The sequence below is a fragment of the Anabas testudineus genome, chromosome 11, assembly GCF_900324465.2.
Source record: "Anabas testudineus chromosome 11, fAnaTes1.2, whole genome shotgun sequence".
Taxonomy (NCBI): Eukaryota; Metazoa; Chordata; class Actinopteri; order Anabantiformes; family Anabantidae; genus Anabas; species Anabas testudineus.
In genome coordinates, this window is record NC_046620.1 from 20,063,898 (window position 1) to 20,080,892 (window position 16,995).

General features: G+C 39.4%; 1 protein-coding gene across 2 annotated transcripts in view; it reads right to left on the reverse strand.

Annotated features, from left to right (window-relative positions):
- Positions 1–4,470: 4,470 nt before the first annotated feature.
- Positions 4,471–16,995, reverse strand: part of khdrbs3 (KH domain containing, RNA binding, signal transduction associated 3) — an 89,773-nt gene continuing 77,248 nt past the window's right edge. The window contains exons 8-11 of one of the 2 annotated variants that reach the window (XR_003298058.1): positions 10,056–10,108; positions 7,955–8,094; positions 5,763–5,817; positions 4,471–4,497 (exon numbers count right to left, since the gene is read on the reverse strand). Coding sequence is in view for 1 of the 2 variants with exons in the window: in XM_026349086.1 (XP_026204871.1) it covers positions 8,003–8,094; positions 10,056–10,108 (145 nt within the window). In the remaining variant the exon portion in view is untranslated. Of the gene's footprint in view, positions 4,498–5,762; positions 5,818–6,957; positions 8,095–10,055; positions 10,109–16,995 lie in introns of those variants that run through there. The other variant, XM_026349086.1, reaches the window with a different exon arrangement.

The following is a 16,995-nucleotide window of genomic DNA, read 5'->3' on the forward strand; positions in this document are numbered from 1 at the left end:
TACAGCACCTGGTGATTAATGCACGAGCAGCTCTACCTGCTTGGCTACCGCACCTCAGCTGGCATCAAACTGCTTGTTCTAAAACTGAGCGAGGAACATCATACTGGAGCTTTAATGTACTGTGTATTTTTAGTAGCCATTTAGAACATGACATTTGTCATATTTAGGCTAATGTGCAGCACATGTTAATTCACTGATAGGGCAGGTTTCCTTCCTCCATTATTTAGCATGATCCTGGGCAGGGTTATGGTGTAGTGGCTGAATAAGGACAATTTAAATGACAAACATAGTCAGCTGAACAGGAGGCAAGTGTCATTTAGAAGGTCAATGTTCTATGAGTGGACTTGTTAACTCTATACATGATGGGCTTTTAACTTTTCCTCATGATGGTGTCTTTGAAATATCCTCTTACCCCATGACTCTGTTCATTCTGGGTTGGCAATATAATCCCAAGCCCTGTGTCTGCTTATATTGCTTATATCTCCCTGTATGCATTGAAAGCATAAACAATTGTTTTAATCTCCCGGCTTTGCCAGAGCTGTTGGTTTACAGAGGATATTTACGCTGAAGGCTCTGCCTCGCCGCTGCCGCTGCAGCCGAAATGAAAAGCAAACATTACAGTAGAGGTGGGATTGGATAATCATCAGAAAGCGTCAGTTTATTAACCGCTGACCAGCGGAGAGGCCAGCAAAACTGCTGCAGCCTCCGCCTCCTGCTGGGTTTGTTGGAGGGGATGGAATCTGTTCTAATTCTCACCTGATAGAAACATTAAAAGCAAAAGAAAACGTGTTTGTGATGCTCTACCACAGGTACACCTTTATGGGCCCAGAGAAGTGCACAATCCCTTTAAAGATTCTGGCTTCAACATGCACTGGTGATGAATAAATAAAAACTAGATATGAAATTCATTGTCTGTAATGGCCTCTGTCAGGTGTAATTGATCCTGCGAGGCTGATAGTGCTCACTCACCTGACCCGCTATTATTTCTCACTCAATCATATTATGACCGCATTGACCTATTAAAAACAACAACCCCCTTTTTGTCTGTTGTTATTTGTGTTAGTATCTGTAGACGTATTGATGGGTGGGGGTGGGAGCGAACAGATGGACTTTAATCTCAAATTTCACACAGCTGAGAAACAACTTCAAAGTGGAACGGCCTGAAGGATGGAAGCAGAGAGAGGGAGAGAGAGTCGGAGCGAGAGGGAAAAAAGCCGAAAGAATAAAGAACAGCAGCATTTACATGGGGAGAGAGATGTGGAGGGGAACATACAATATTTAAAAGGTTGGAGACTGAGACAGCCTTTGCAACACAAACTTATTTGATCTGTAACTATTATTTCAAGGGCGTATCAAGGTAAATAATATCTGCGCAGTGGTGGGGGTTTGAAGTAAGGAAAACATGCCAAGTGCTGAGGCTCATCACGAGCTCCCCCTCTGAGTTAATAAAACTATATTTAGTTCAGACTCCATTACACAGTGTCAATCCTCAACAGTCAGGACAGTGGAATTGCCTTTATGATTTGTTTCCCAGCCCGACAAACTGCGGTGGATGCATGCTGACTTTGAAGTGCGGTATCAAAGGAAGACGAGCTTCACGTTGTAGTCGGTGCTGCACAATCAGAACTCATTATTTTTCATCAGCATGAGCAAAACTTTATCACTGCTAAAGACGTGTGCAGCTGAAGTATGGATTTCTGAAGTGAATCAGTGAGTTTAATGTAAGATGTAACACAGCGATACAGAAACATGATGTACAATATTCACAATTTACATACAGCACATGGTTGACAGGAACAAATAGTGATTTGGGATACACATGGATTCAATGAAATAAAATTGTCTGATGTTTACTTTCCCCTACAAAGGTCCTGCACGTCTAATGGACGTTTTCCTTTCACCTGCTCTCAGCGTATGTTCCCTCATCTCATTAGTTTGGTTGGTTTTTGTTCATGTCTCTGAGATTTTTATTTTAATGTCTTTTTGAAGCATCTTTCTCTGAGATTTGATAAAAAAAAAGATAAAAGACAAAACAGAAAAAGTACAATGAGTGTATTTGGAAAGACGTCTTTGGGCTAGTGTCATGCTGGTGGAACACTCTCTGTATTATTGCTGTTGTTCACCCCGTTCGCTCACATCCCTGTAATAATCGATCCTTCATGATTGGAGTTCCCACTTAGCAGGCAACGCACACTGACCCGTAGTCACATTAGAGTTCACTTCTAAAGGAGACAGAGGGACACTTCAGCATTGATCAGGGTGTTTTAATCTCAGTAAGATTAAGAGCCCTGCAGTTAATTACAGAACAAAAGGCAGGAGGAGGCCGCTTTAGATCCTCAACATGATTAAGAGGAACACGAGTGGATAAGCACACTTCACTTTACAAGAGTCATTATTTCAAAAAAATCATAGCCAAAAGGAGGATGGAGAGAAATGACCACATCAGTGATCATTACTCCATTCTCTGTGTGGCAGGTAAAACTGAAAGTAACTAGTAGCAGTACCTATTCTGTGTATTCCTGTATTTTCCTTCGTATAGATTATTAATTCGCTGTTTGGCTCCACTGGTGCACAGTCCCTTTGCCTCAAGCTCACTGATGTGACCTGGAGACATTGTGTAAATAGGCTGGAAGTAAGTTGTCAGGTACACCAATATTCACTGACAGTGTTTCATTTTCCACCGAAAACTTGCCAACACATTAGTGACATTAAAGATTAGGCTCTTTATTCATAGTTTACAGTCACTTGATCACCTCGAGGTCCCATACATACACTTTGCTAGCAGCTGTAAACAAACTAGTGGCACTGATGAAGCCTGTATCTGGAAATAAAGTAAATAAGTGTCCTATAAGGTTGTAACATCATCATAAAAACTCAGTCATTTCAAATCGGACTTCTTTCTTTGAATAACATTATTACTCAAATGATCTAAAACATACATCAGGTAAAGCTGGGATGTATTTAGGAAATGTTCTGACATTTTTTGCTTCCGTGCATGAGTTACATGGGAGGATACCACTCTCATATCTGTGGCTTAATAGATGAGATACATTATGTTGTTAAGTTCTCCTAAACTTCTCCATTTTGAGTGAAATGTCACTAAACTCAACATACATGGCAACAATTTTTCCAAATGAGCACAACCCACTTACAGTCCAAGCAGCAAGAAAATACAAATGAACAAATAAAGGAAAAAGACTCAGATCTTAGTGTGTTCTTGTAGGGCATCGCCTGACATTGTAAGAAGCTGATTGAAAAAAAGAAGGTTTTCAGGGCCTTTAATCTATTTCTAATTTTGTTCCAGATCCTCTGAAGTCCTAAAAAAAACCCAACAACATCGATCTGTATTTCAGTGGTGAAATGGACTTGTACCCCGGTGACAGACCACTACATCCACCTTTGTATGCATTGTTAATCAAATGAGCTGCTCTTACTTTATTAACTTACTTCAAGCTTACTTGAGATAAGCCAATCATTTTAAGCCACTTCCGAGAAGGAATCAGCCCCAGGAGGTGATGAGAGTTGACTCCAGGAGCTCGAGATGGAAGCGTTAGGTCGTTGTGTTATTGTCTGAGGCTTGGCCCGAGGCTCCAGAGAGAATCACTTCCTCTAATGGAAAACTATTGTCTGCCACTGAGGACATACAACTGTGCAGAATACGGATCAGCCTATGTGGACTTATGCACACGACAGAATGAAGCTCTCGCACCAGTGGAAAGCTATTTTGGAATTGTAATATCCACTGAAGTCTATTGTGATTAGGCAATACATCTGGAAAGACTGTACTCTTACAGTATGTGTGTCTGTGGGTGGCGTTTTCCAAGAGTGTGCTAATGCATACAGAAAGCCAATAAACAGCATAAAAGAAACAAATATAGTTACATTTTCTAGTGTAGTGTACAGAAAATTTAACTCCAGCATCTAAACATGTCACAACAATGCAACAAGAAGGCACTTAGTGAATTATTTATTCACTGGAATTGATTGGGTATGAGCTAATGAGCACAACAAAATGAGATTAGAAGTGTCTCTGCCAGAAATATTATGTCATTCCCCTAGCATGTTGCATTATTTATGTATTTATCGTCCAAAATATTGTCATTGTAAGAGGTAGACACATCCCCTCTAACCACCATCGGAATCTGGAAAGACGGAGGGCAGGTTCACTGTCAGTTCAGAGCATCCCTGCGTGTATGTAAAATGTATACAGAGCTGGTGAAGCTCTGAAGGAAATATTCTCCGACAGATCGTCCCAGAGGATGAGGAACTCCATTTGCCTCACGGGCCTCCTCTCTCCCTCCCTTTCTCTGGAGAATGATGATGTGTGATACATGCATTATCTTTCCCCCCCTTTTCAGCATCTCAGTAGGTCACTTCATCTCGTCCCCCACAGAATTCAGTCCAGACTGTGAAAATTTGAAAGTCCTCCACTTGGCCAAAAGTGAAATTGAACAGCCTTTTCGTGATTCGGTTTGATGTTGTTTGGGGCTTGGATGTCTGTAAAGAAAAGAAGGAAGGACATGAGCTGCAGCAAGAATGAGAAAGAAAAGCAGAGAATTACATTGTTTAGAATTGTCCTTTCTCTCATTGTGTTATCTGAAGCCACTTCAAGGTTTTTTTGGCTAACGCAATCACTCAGGCAGTACATTTCTCCGCTTAATTCAAGCACAGGGTGTCATTGTGGAGCTGCAGCAACAAGGACCCTGTTATGGTTCAGATGACACAGAGTGATCTTATACACTAATTGCACAGGCACAAAGTGAGACAGAGCATTTGTTGGGTAAGGGCTTGTGAAAAGGTAGCTGAGATAGAACTTGCAGACTAGAGGCAACACTGAAGAAGAGCTCTGGAAACTATTTTCAGCATTTAAACCTGTCAAGAGAACGTCAAGTTTCCTTGAAGACGCATTAATATTTGATGTTTCATTTTGTACTTGCCATGGGTTTTCAATTTGACACCCAAACAGGTTAGAGCATCATTTGACATTGTCTCTTAAGGTCACTTCTTCCTCTGTGAGGCTGTGAGGAGACTGCTCCTAACTCTTGCTTTAGCTTACCACCTCATTACCATAAACCTAAGATAACTGCCTGCTACTGCATACTGCACACACAGGATCACTTATCTTGAAACAACATTTTCATTTTGAAGAATGCTAAAGAATCACATCTAACCTGGAAGATCTAAATATTTTGACTCCATAACTCAGGATAATAATAATGATAATAATGTTTTTATGAGGACAAATTTGTTGACTCCATCACTGGCCTGCTAATGCTGCACTGTTCAACCTATTGATGTGAATTATCATATATATCTGATGATAATAAGATATTTCCCATTTTGTTTTAAAATCTTTCTGAAAGGTTTGAAGATCCTAATTTTAATTGCAAACAATTTAAGGATTCAAACGAGCTGCTAGGTTCAACAGTGGCATATTTTTTTAGTCTTATTTGACCCCGTAGATCTGTATATTATAATGTTAAAACCTTTAACATCTTTATTTAATTCATTATACTTCTTTAGTTAATATCAATAATACTACATATTCAGGAATCTCCAAAGGTCCTTTGGATCCTACCTTTTTGTGCCATATTGTGATAAATAAAAGAAGTTAGATATCAGAAACACACACATTTTGTTTTCTTATCTTGTCAAAATCTCTTTGACGTTTATTTTTCTCAATTTGCCCCCATCATTTTAGAAAGTTTCAGTGTTTAGAAACAACACATCATCGTAAACACATGCAGAAAAAATGAACATACCTTTAGAACCAGTGAGGTAAAAGGATTGATGGCCTGGAATAGCTGGGACACTGACCTAGAAAGGAATATAAATAGCAGTATGACTATGTGAAACATATATACAGCTTCATATATAATAAAAGAATATCAAGACAGATCATATTTTATGGTTCAATGGTTGTAACAGAGGATATAGTTTATCAAAGTCTTAGGATAAAGTTATTTCACTACACATTTTGTTGAAATATTACTGCCGTTTATCAAACTTTTTTACAGTGTTTTTGTTACAGAAATCTAATTATTGCAAGTTGTGGATAGATTACGGACTTAACAGACAGGCAAACATGTTACATTAAAGTTTAGAGAGGGTTTATGAGCAACTACGTTAGGGAAGAGGTTAAACTGGGTCGGGTTGTTTACCTTGTGGGACGGAGGTCTTTTTAAACAGCTACTGCCATCCTCTCTCTGCGGAGGTCAGCTGGGGGTCATTTAGAGTCTCTTTAATGGACGGGGCAAAGGCAGGCTCTTTAAACGACTAGGAGAGGGTCACATGACCGGAGGAAACAGAAAGAGCAAAACAAGAAGAGAGAGCAAATCCACCCCCACCACCCCCCCTTCCTCCCGTACGGGACTGAACAAGGCCTAGAGGAGGTCAAGGAGGCTTTGGTGCGGTGCTACGAGACGTTTCTGTCAGGGTAAACACTCAGAAAGTTAATGTGTGTTTACTGATGATGCTTGACGTGATCAGCGTTGGCTTCACATCGCATTATATGAACAAACAGAGTGGATAGAGTTTCAAGAGTGGCACTGTCCTTATCGCTAAATCCTCTAAATCTCAGTCGGAGAGATTTCATACAAAATGCATCACAGGGCGTTCGAATACAAACAGGAAGCCATTCTTATCAGATTACCAAGGTCGTCAACAAGGTCACAAACTGCCATTTGCTGTTGACACTCTAAGTATTTTTGCTAATGCTTTCTTACTATCACTTTGGATTTTAAGCTGGAACATATGATGTTTTATTGAGTTTATCACTGAGTTAGGAAGGTATCCACTGTATTTCAAATTATTCCAGGCTTCTGTGTGTTTGCTAAATATTCCAAACTTCTCTGACATTTTTTCTTTTGGGTTTGTTAGTTTAAATTATGAGTCTTTTTTTAGTGTCCATAATTATTCTCTCAAACACAAGTGTTTTCTTTCAAAATGTTTATTCAGCATCAACAAAGAGGAAAATATTAAAGGGCTTACATAAGCTCAAAATCAATATTGTTGAACAAATGTCTAGATGGAAATGATTACCAACCCACTAGCGTGTGATTTAGTATCATAAAATTATTATGCCTGCAAAGTCAGAAAAGTAGCTTGTTTTAAATCAAAATTGGACATCAAAATTACTTAATTAGAGCATTTAAAATCAATCACAAAAATTACAAAGCTCCTGGACTGTTTTGTAGCTCTGGTTGATCGGTGTACATAAAGTATGAGTGGCTATTTATTGATGTATTAAAGTGGGTGTTTAGGGGCATAATTAATGAACACAACTACATAGGCTTTTCATAATAAAACAGCAGACACAGGTCAATATCCACAGTTGCACACCATGCTTTTATAAGCCCTTTAACACTAAGGAACTATTATTTTACAAAAAGGAGGAAACAGCAATACAATATGTATACAGTATGACTCTTGTCTTTTTGTGGGTAAATGTTTCATTTACACGGGACACAATTTCACCAATTACCCCTCAGAAAAAGATCTACACTACTGCACTTTCCTAGAACTAAGCTACTACATTTGAAAGTGATCAACCACGCAGTTCAAAGTTTTGAGAATAGAGGGTGATAAATTAAGTTGCACTGGCAGCTGTGTAGAAACATTGTATCGGACCGCTTATAGTGATTCACTAATCACTACGAGTAAAACAGCTTGATACAATGTCATTCTTCACAATCACATAGCTGATAGAGAAACTTAATGTCCTATGAAGACTTTCTTAATCTCAACATCCAGTCGATTTCTCCTAGAGGACAGGATAGATTACCTTAATTGCTTTACACATCTTACCCAGTGGGAGTATATTTTGATCATAGGGGGAAAGCCATATTTGAAACACAGTTTTTACTTATTCAGTGTCTCGCTATCACCATTTCATTTGTACTATGTTTAGTTTTCAATTCTAAAAAGGTGGGAGCGTCCATAAAAAATCCATTACTTGGGTTGAAACAGCCATGAGGACTCAGGTGCGGGTTGTATAAACAGTTCAATATCTGGAGTATGGCTGATCTCTGTACACTCCCTTGGTGGTTCGTGCCGACGGTGCCTTGTTGCGATTGTTTGCCCACTCTTCCTGACCTGATTAAGAAGAAAAGAAAAGAAACAGATGGCGAGTGATTACTGAGACGTTATACTTGAATCATTCATTCACAACAAGTCTTTCAAGCTCTATGCAAATATTGTAAATATACTCCATTAGATGGAAATAATGCGAGCACAAAGTTGGGAGCACTTTGAATTCCTGGTATCGATGCAGCTCTTAATAACAAAAGCCCCGTTTCAAGCTGTGAATGCAAACAGCAACTCACGGCAAGAAGCTTGACTTTCACCTGGAAGGATGCATCTCAGATAATTGAATGAGAGGATCAAATAGCTACTTGAAAAGGACCCGTTTAGTGGCTCCCAGCAGAAAGGTCACAATTACCATTAGCCCAAATCAGCCCCTGTTCACCCCGTGGTACTGTCAATGTGAAAGTGCCAGTATCGATGGCACCCTTTGTCTGATCTTCAGCCAGCGCTCAGGCTTCCCTAGAGCTGAGGCTCACAAAGGTTTGTTTTTTTCCCCCTGTGTTCAGGCTCTCTGTTGGCAGCACATAGACAATACCCCTTAATTAAACCTGTCACCCTTTCACTGACAGTCACTTTGAAGAAACAGACCAAGGTAACCTTGTGTTTCGAGAACAAGGATGCACATCAACGCTGTTTACCTGTTTCATTTGAACTGTCACCTTTTTTTCTGTGTGACCCATGTGGCAGCAGTTTTTATTTTATGTGCATGTATGCAGCACTCTAATGAGTTGATGCTTTGTTTCTCCACTTGTGTGGTCAGAAAAGTTGGGAAAGTTTTTATTTGTTTAGCCTTATTTCCACCATAGATGGCCTACACTCCAAACTCTGAACCAAAACAAAAGACTGCAGAGGTTTGTATTTAGAACTGTTATAATACTAGTATATAATGGTCATTTGTCCCCCTGTTTCGCCAAATAAGTGCTTTTACGTCCAGTACATCTTAAAAAGGAAAAACATCTTATCAGAACAAACCCAGCAAACCACTTTCAAAATATGCAACATGAATCCCTTTTACAAGAAATGATGCATTGTATAATTAAAAAGTGACTGATTAGTTAATTAAAACATGTTAAAACTATTTTCATACAATACATATTACAGTAATCTAATCTGAGAGATAACATAAAACTTTGGTTCAAGGTGAGATCAACTGACGGAAACACACAAATTCAAATTCAGTTCACTGTAGCTATAACACTGGAGTTTATTTGCAGCATAACTGCTGAAATAGTTTTGCTTTGGAGAAATAAAGAGTACTATAAAATGTATTATATCATCTTTTCCTGTTTGTAGTACACATGCATTACTTAGAAAGGATCAACCCTCAGCTGAGCAGCAGCGTATTACAGCAAACCACATTCTGTATATTAGCTCTACTATCGTTTTTGTGCACCGTGCAGCAGTGTGACATTGGCCCACTTCTTCAAGCATCTTGTCAAAAGCTGACACAGTATTGTTGAACATTATCTGAGAGCTGTTGACTTGAACTGTCAATTGGAGCCATTTACAGCTCATTTCAGACACACAAATTCCCTCTACACATTAAAGGCCCATTTTATGTGGCCTTAAACATGGTGTTCTGTTAAGGCGATTGCAGTGAGTGACCCTGTTTGGCACAAACAAAATAATATTTGTAGAGGTCATACATATTTTGTCCAACAATATTTAAAAATTATTATATGAACTGCAATAGAAAATGGTTTATTACTGAAGAAATCGCACCTTAACAAATCATTTCACAACTACTGAGTTAGAACACAATTTGTAGGGGGATTTTCTTTAGTTAGTTTAGTTAAGACTGAAACTGAACCATAAGTTTGATATTAGTTAGTTAGATTTGAAGTGGGATTGTTCCCACCTATTCAGTTGAAAGAACTGAAGATGTCAAAGCTTTGAATTGAGAATAAAGTACTTCAAACATACTGATCACACAATTGATGAGAATGGAGAAAGAGAGGACAGTAACTCACCATATGATTCATATGATTCCCCACTGTGTCCATATTCATAGTAGTCATCTGAGCTGTAAGCAGAACAGGAATAATGTTAAAATCATTGATTCTGCATTAAACAAATGATCAGCAAATAAATGCAATATAAATTATTTTCTGTATGATATTAGAACATAAAAGTGATATTAATTAAGATCACATATAGACTCATTTATGCAGCAGGAAGTGTTTTTGCCGCTATTGCTTTGTGTAGAAAAGTTAAAAACAAACAAGAGGCAGCTTTCAATCACGCAAAAGTTTGGCCACATTCGCGATTCTACAAGGCAATTTTCTTCACTGTATATCTGCCAAACTTCCAGTTCCATATCAGTGCATATGGAGATCTATGAGAGGTGGCAACTTTAATGAAAAATAAAAAGATGGGGAGGCAAGTTGCATAGCGGTTCATTTCTCGCTTCTTTATTTATTTCTTTATTTGCGGTCGGCGGTGAGATGCTGACAGAACAATCCTGCGTCAGTATCATTCAGTAACAGTGCTATCATTCAGGAGAGGCAATTCATCATAAGGTTGCCACTGAGCCGACAAGAGCCATCACAGCTGGGTCCTCTCCGCCTGCCTGTCAGTCAGTCTGTCAGCGACAGCAGCACCTCTCTGCTCTCCGGATTAGAGAGCTGAAGGCACCATCCAAAGCCCCAACACCACATCAACACTGCCTGACTGCTGAGGGCAAGGAGGTGACAGCAATGACACACCAGAGTGGAAGTAACGAAGAACACTTTACTCTTGTCACTGTAATAGAGTAGCTTGATGTGGTGTAATTGTAAAAAGCCAAACCACAGTCTCAGAGTCAGTGTCAGACTCATTTATCAAATTACATCAGCTTGGAGCATCCATCAATTTCTACAAATTCAGTCTACTACTAAGTCTGATTTTCTCGGAGCTGTTTCTGCCTTACAGGAGTGGATCTAGAAAAAAATTACATGGGGTGTCATGTAATTTCTGTACCCCTCTATCGCAGTAACATAGCAGCTCTGTTTATATTTTATTTTTTAAAATTGATTGTACCAGGTAGATCCAGTTATGGTCTGGCCCACTGTACGTTTCAGATGGTACAATCCAACATGAAACACACACATACAATACTAAAATACTAAAACCAGTCAACGGTGGGTGAAGGTTTTAAGTAAACTATGAACACGAGATTTAAATGTACTCATTTGCTCCTCTTCTTGTTTGTTTCAGTGTTTTGAACAGTATATGGACACATTTGTCATTTTATATTCTAATTTCACATTTAAGAGCTGAACAATTAGGGTGATGGGCAGCTGTGGGTCAGCCTGTGGTTGCACCTCTGTGGGGATTATTCATCTTCACGTGCATTTTTTTTATTAATCTTTTTATATTTTCCAGTAAAATAAAAAAGTGGTTGGTTGTTTTACATTAGCATAGCTGTGTTTAAAAAATGTCACTGTAATTCAGCTGTTCAGATTATTCTATAGAGTTACTCTAAATAAGCCACACTGTCAGAATTTCTTCCATAGAAACTAGTTCCAGTCCATCTATCTATCCCGAGTAATGTCTTACATAAAACCTGGAAACCTTATTAGATATATTTTTAAATGCAACTGTGATGTGTTAAGCTCTAAAACCAAAATGATTTATGTCCATTGTATTGTGCTGGAGGAATCACAATTATGCACCGTAAATGTTTCTGCCCAGCTTAGCACCAGTAAAAGTATGTGGGAAAATATGCCTATAACTATGCCATAAACCATACATTCGTTTGGCAGCTTCCCCAACACTGATAATGTCTCTTAACAACAGCAACATGACAAACTGATTAGTTATTATTGTTGTCTGCAACAATGCATTGTAGGAATGAACAAGAAGACATGACCAATAGAAGACAGTGGGAGGATGTTTAAGAGCACTGCAGTGGCTCAATGAGACATGAGACAGCTCCCTAAAGAGTCATGTGCCTTAAGTTAGGCTTAGCATAAATTTTACACAGTTTATAATTCAACTACAAACAATGCCAAGCCAGCAGGAGCAAACAAGGCTTTTCCCCAGAGCTAATGTAGTCTCCCTTCAAGAAGTGAGGCCAGCTGCTGTTGCTCTGAGCGTGAGGTTTCCAGACAGCCCTTGCGGCTGAGGTGCCACCATGCATCTGCCATGGATGTCAAGTCTCTGGAATATCCTTGACACCACTCATTGGCCGACAGACAGAGAGAGAAAGAGCGTGAGAGCGAGACAGAAGAGAGGGGGGGACGGAGAGACACGTGACAACTGAATGCATGTTGTGGCTTGTCATGTTGTGTACCCCGAGACAAGACCTGACAGGATACTAAATAATTAGATTTCACACTATGCTAAAATGCAGGGGTGTATTCCAGAGAGGTTGCCTTCGAAATAAACATCTATTTTTTTTTAATGTCAGAAAATCAATTTGCCCCAATTCACAGGTGCTTGCAGACATATTGTGATGTATATGAAATACTGGATGCTCGTGGGCTCTCCTGTACACCTCTGTTACATTCAACAATAAAAAAACATCCAAATAGCACAAACCAGGATGCTACACAGCACCGCCAGCACTATTTCAGAGGTTTGCTCACATGCTGTGTAGACTGTCAACATTTTTCCCATAATTTCTTTTCACTATGTTTACCGCACGAAAAAGGGAAAGCCAAGATTCCTGTAAAGTAAAACACAGTTCTCCACTTAGCTCTGGAAGTTTCTCTTTTACTAAGGGCAGAAACCACCAATAACAGTAGCTGCCACGGCACACTTCCTTTTTGCACAAAGGAGAAGAGTGCAACAAAAGCTGTTAGGCGCCTCTAATTTTTGAGGTGACATTTCATCAATATTGCTACACAACCTCTCCTTGTAGTAACTTTCTCTCCTCAATTACAGAGAGCGGTGACTTTTGAGCCACTTGCCGAAGGTCAAAGACTCTGGTAAAAGTCTGCTTCATCTTTGATGCCCTGTGGTGCAAGTGTCGATCAGTGTATGCATGTGAAATGTTAGCATACTAACTACAAATGACCTTTTAAATAATACTGTAGTAATCATTTTCAGTGCATAACACTAATAGTAAGGGTGCAGGTGAGCAATGTTGCCAGATCTGCCCCTGACTTATTTCAAGAAAACAACTAGCAACAGATCCGGCGAGGATCAAACTTTGACCTGTGTCACTTTCCTTCCACTTCATGCTGGTGGTTTTTGGATTTTGTTATGTTGTTCGGCCATATTGCAACACATAAAACATTTGATACAATACCTGTGTGCAATGCAAAAGAATCATGTCCTATTATGACCGATTACAACTGCATCACCGCAGCTGCACATGTTGATAATGCCTATTTATTTCTGTCATTATTTCACTTTATCACCACTGTTTATTGCACTGCACTCCTGCCCTCACTACTCTAAACCTCTTTTCTTCATCTTCAGAATGTCTTCATTCTCTTTATTTGTATTTGTGTTATTATTGTATTTCTGTTTCTGGTTCTTTCCTTTCTTTCTGCACACAGATCGGCTGTAAAAAGGCAAAGCAATTTCCCTCTGGGATTATCAAAGTTTTTTGATTCTTTTATCTTCAATCTGAACCAAGGGATATCCAGTTATTTAGAAAATGTCTTGTATTTTATGCCTAACCTGTGCTTTTCAGTGTTTTTCTTCGTTCTTCATATTGTAGTTTTTGGTCTGGATACTTACAGGTTTGAATGTTTCACATTTTCATTTATACTGTCATGATTGTCATCCTGATCAAGCGACTGCCCATTTAGCTAAATCTGAGAATGTATGTACTTTAGGTCAATTTCATAAACATGGCAACTAAAATCAATGGCTTCATTCGCATATATCAGGCTGCAAGAAAGAAACAAAAGAAAGAATAGTAAGGTAGTATGAGCTAAAGAGGAAAAACAAACCAAAACCAAAAAACAAAAAAAGAGTAAAAGTTATATTCCTGTATTTCCTACATTTATTATGACTGATCCCAAATCACAGCTTCGCCCAGTCAGAAATGCACAGCCGGCAGCATGAACACAAGTATGGGATGAGTTGCCTGGGGTGGTTAGATCTCACTTGAGATATTGCCCTGTCATAGGTGTAAAAGTGCTTTGACTTTCTAAATAGGTCAGCTTTTGATTTGACATTCATTAGCAGAAGGTGTCCACTGCTTTGTGCCTCCCTCAGCTTCACTGAACAAGAAGAAGAACAGAAAGAGAGAGAGAGAAAAAAAAACACCTGTCTAAAACACAGCGTGTACCATAATAGGCAAGCACGACACCTATTAGATAAGTGTGTCTCTTTCATCAGACATCTGATTCAAGGTCTACTTTTCCACAGGTAAAGACCCTGCCTCTCTAATGCATCTGTCATCTCAGTAAATGCTCTGTCTTAAGCACTGATGTTGTCGTTCCTGGGCAACAGAAAAACAGATGGCAGTGTTAAATCTGAATGATGTAGTACACGTCCCTAGTGGACTTTGTTTTCTTACATCGCCATTACTCTTCCAGCCCTCTGTGATATATTTGAAAAAAATCTAATAGGGCGTTAGGGAGGGGTGTAGAGGTAACACCGCACTGATCTGATGTAGGGAGAGGCTGCTTTCTTTGTGTTTCCTCTTTCTTGCATATTGCACGCTTAAATTGATCATGGCTGTGAATACTTAAGGAAAATACTCGAGAACAAAAATGCTCCTGATGTAATCATGTTTTTCGTTCTCTCTTTTGGCACAAGGTTGAAAAAGCAAAATGCTGAAAGAAAAAAAAAAAAAAAGCTCCACACTGAATGCTCTGATTATACTGGCTCAGTGGTGATTTCCACAGACAACAATACAATGAAAATGAAAATGCACTGCTTTTTTCCACCATTTAGTACAAAACGAAGCTCACATCATTTCAAATGGAAATCCTACTTATGGATACACTGGTGATTGCTCAAATGTGGTGGCTGATTGCAAAGCTAGCTCCACTGCTGACCCCTGCTGAAGAGCCACAAAGAGTGACAAAATGGCCTACGGCAAGGATTTGACTGTACAAATGAGTGTTCTTTCTGCTTTTGAGCAAACCATTTATGTTACTTACCTGCTTTTATGGAAAGTACATGAAATCCTCCTTCAGGAAAAACACTAAAAGTCAAGTCAGTCCACAGTATTCTTTAAAATCTATCATCTGGAGACATGTTTGGGTTGTTACATTGCGACTCTCTGGGTTCTGTGTTGTTATGTCTTATTGAAGTTGCATTAAACATGTGACTTTTTTTGTCTTGAGACAGAGAGAGTGGTGTAAATCCCAGCCTCCTTTCCCTCAGATGGTCTAATTCCCGCCACGGTACCCGTCACTCATCTTGACAAGCTGTCTACCTTGAAAACAACATCTAGGTACCTGGCGTCTGTGAAGCTACCGCAGGCGTTTCAGTGGGAGACAGCAAACATTCTCTACTAAGAATAAAAAACACACCGCATTGTACTAAATGGGTGTTGTCTGCCTTAGGGCTCCGACACAAAAAGCATGCTTCGTAGTAGTAGCGATCCCAAAGACGGACCAATCAAATGCTTTACAAGGCCTACAATTTAACACGCTGCAAAGACTACAGCAGTGACACATCGTACAACGCTCCCATATTACAAAACCCATTAGACTACGACCATGAGGACAGCAGACGTGAATCTGAATAAAATAACTGGTCTGCCATGACATCAGCACGGTCACTTTAAAGTCCTAATGGTTATAAACCACGTTTATCTGCTTAAAGAGGAAAACTGTCATGTCTATGTTACTAAAACCAGTTCTGACATCCGATGTCTCTAGTTCAGCTACACAAGACTGTTGTTGGATTTATTCTCAAGACTTCATGTTAATCTAATCTTTAGTCTTGAAGTGTCAACAAACCTAAACATTATTCTTTACCTTTTGCCTAATGTTAATTGGCAGTGTGTAGAAAATGGCAGAAAAGCATAGTAGCAGAGCAGAGCAGGAGAGAGAGGGATGAGTGGAGCAGAGTGGAGCAGAGTGGATTGATTTTGAGTCTAATGTTAGCACTAGTTCAAGTTGCATACTGTAGCTTTAACCATGAAAATAAAAACACTCCACCTGCTGCTCACTGCTGGTTCTAGATTCTCGTGGTCGTTTTTGACGTCTGTCATTCACTAATGTTCTAACATTCAACCACACTGACTGTAGGATGTGCATCACCCCAGGCTCCCTTTTGTTTTTTAACCAATCAAATCTATTTTTTGACTCTGGCGGTTAGCGAATGTAATCTCCACAGACAGATGTTTGCACCACACAAATGTACCACTGTTTATATGTTGTGAATTTATAAATCTTGCCTGTATTGACTGATCAAAGCTCGTAGTGGCACTATGAGCTGGTTCTGACAGAGATCTTCCTGCAGCTTCTACACTGTTAAGTTAACATAAAGTGATTGTGATACAACCATGTAGGCCTACTACACTTATTGTACCCCAGAACTGTAGCCAACTTTTATCCTACTACCAACAGCACCAGCTTTTCCATTTATTACTACCACCCTGACGACCACAGCACAGCTCGCCACCGGCAGCACCATAAATATGAAATAGAGAGATAATAAACTTCCAGCTCCTACTTCAGTATTCACAGCTTGTTGTCTGTACTCAGCTCTCAAGTTTTTTTGTTGCATTTACCAGTGTAAAATTTCTAACAAGCCAGAAAGTTAAGTACATTCACACTGTAGGTTTGTGTGTGCGTTGAGGCTGGTTTAGGTACTTTTGGAGGCTCAAGTATTCATTTAATTGCGATATCATTAAAAATCCAGCCGTACTGTGCCCATATCTTGCACTATGAGTTACAGTTATTCATTAGGGATGTGCCTGCCCCTTGAAACACTGTCACACAGCTATCCTTGTACCCGCAGGCCTCTGGGATCCAGCCTAGGATGTAGCATAGCAAAGCAAAGTGCAAGTGA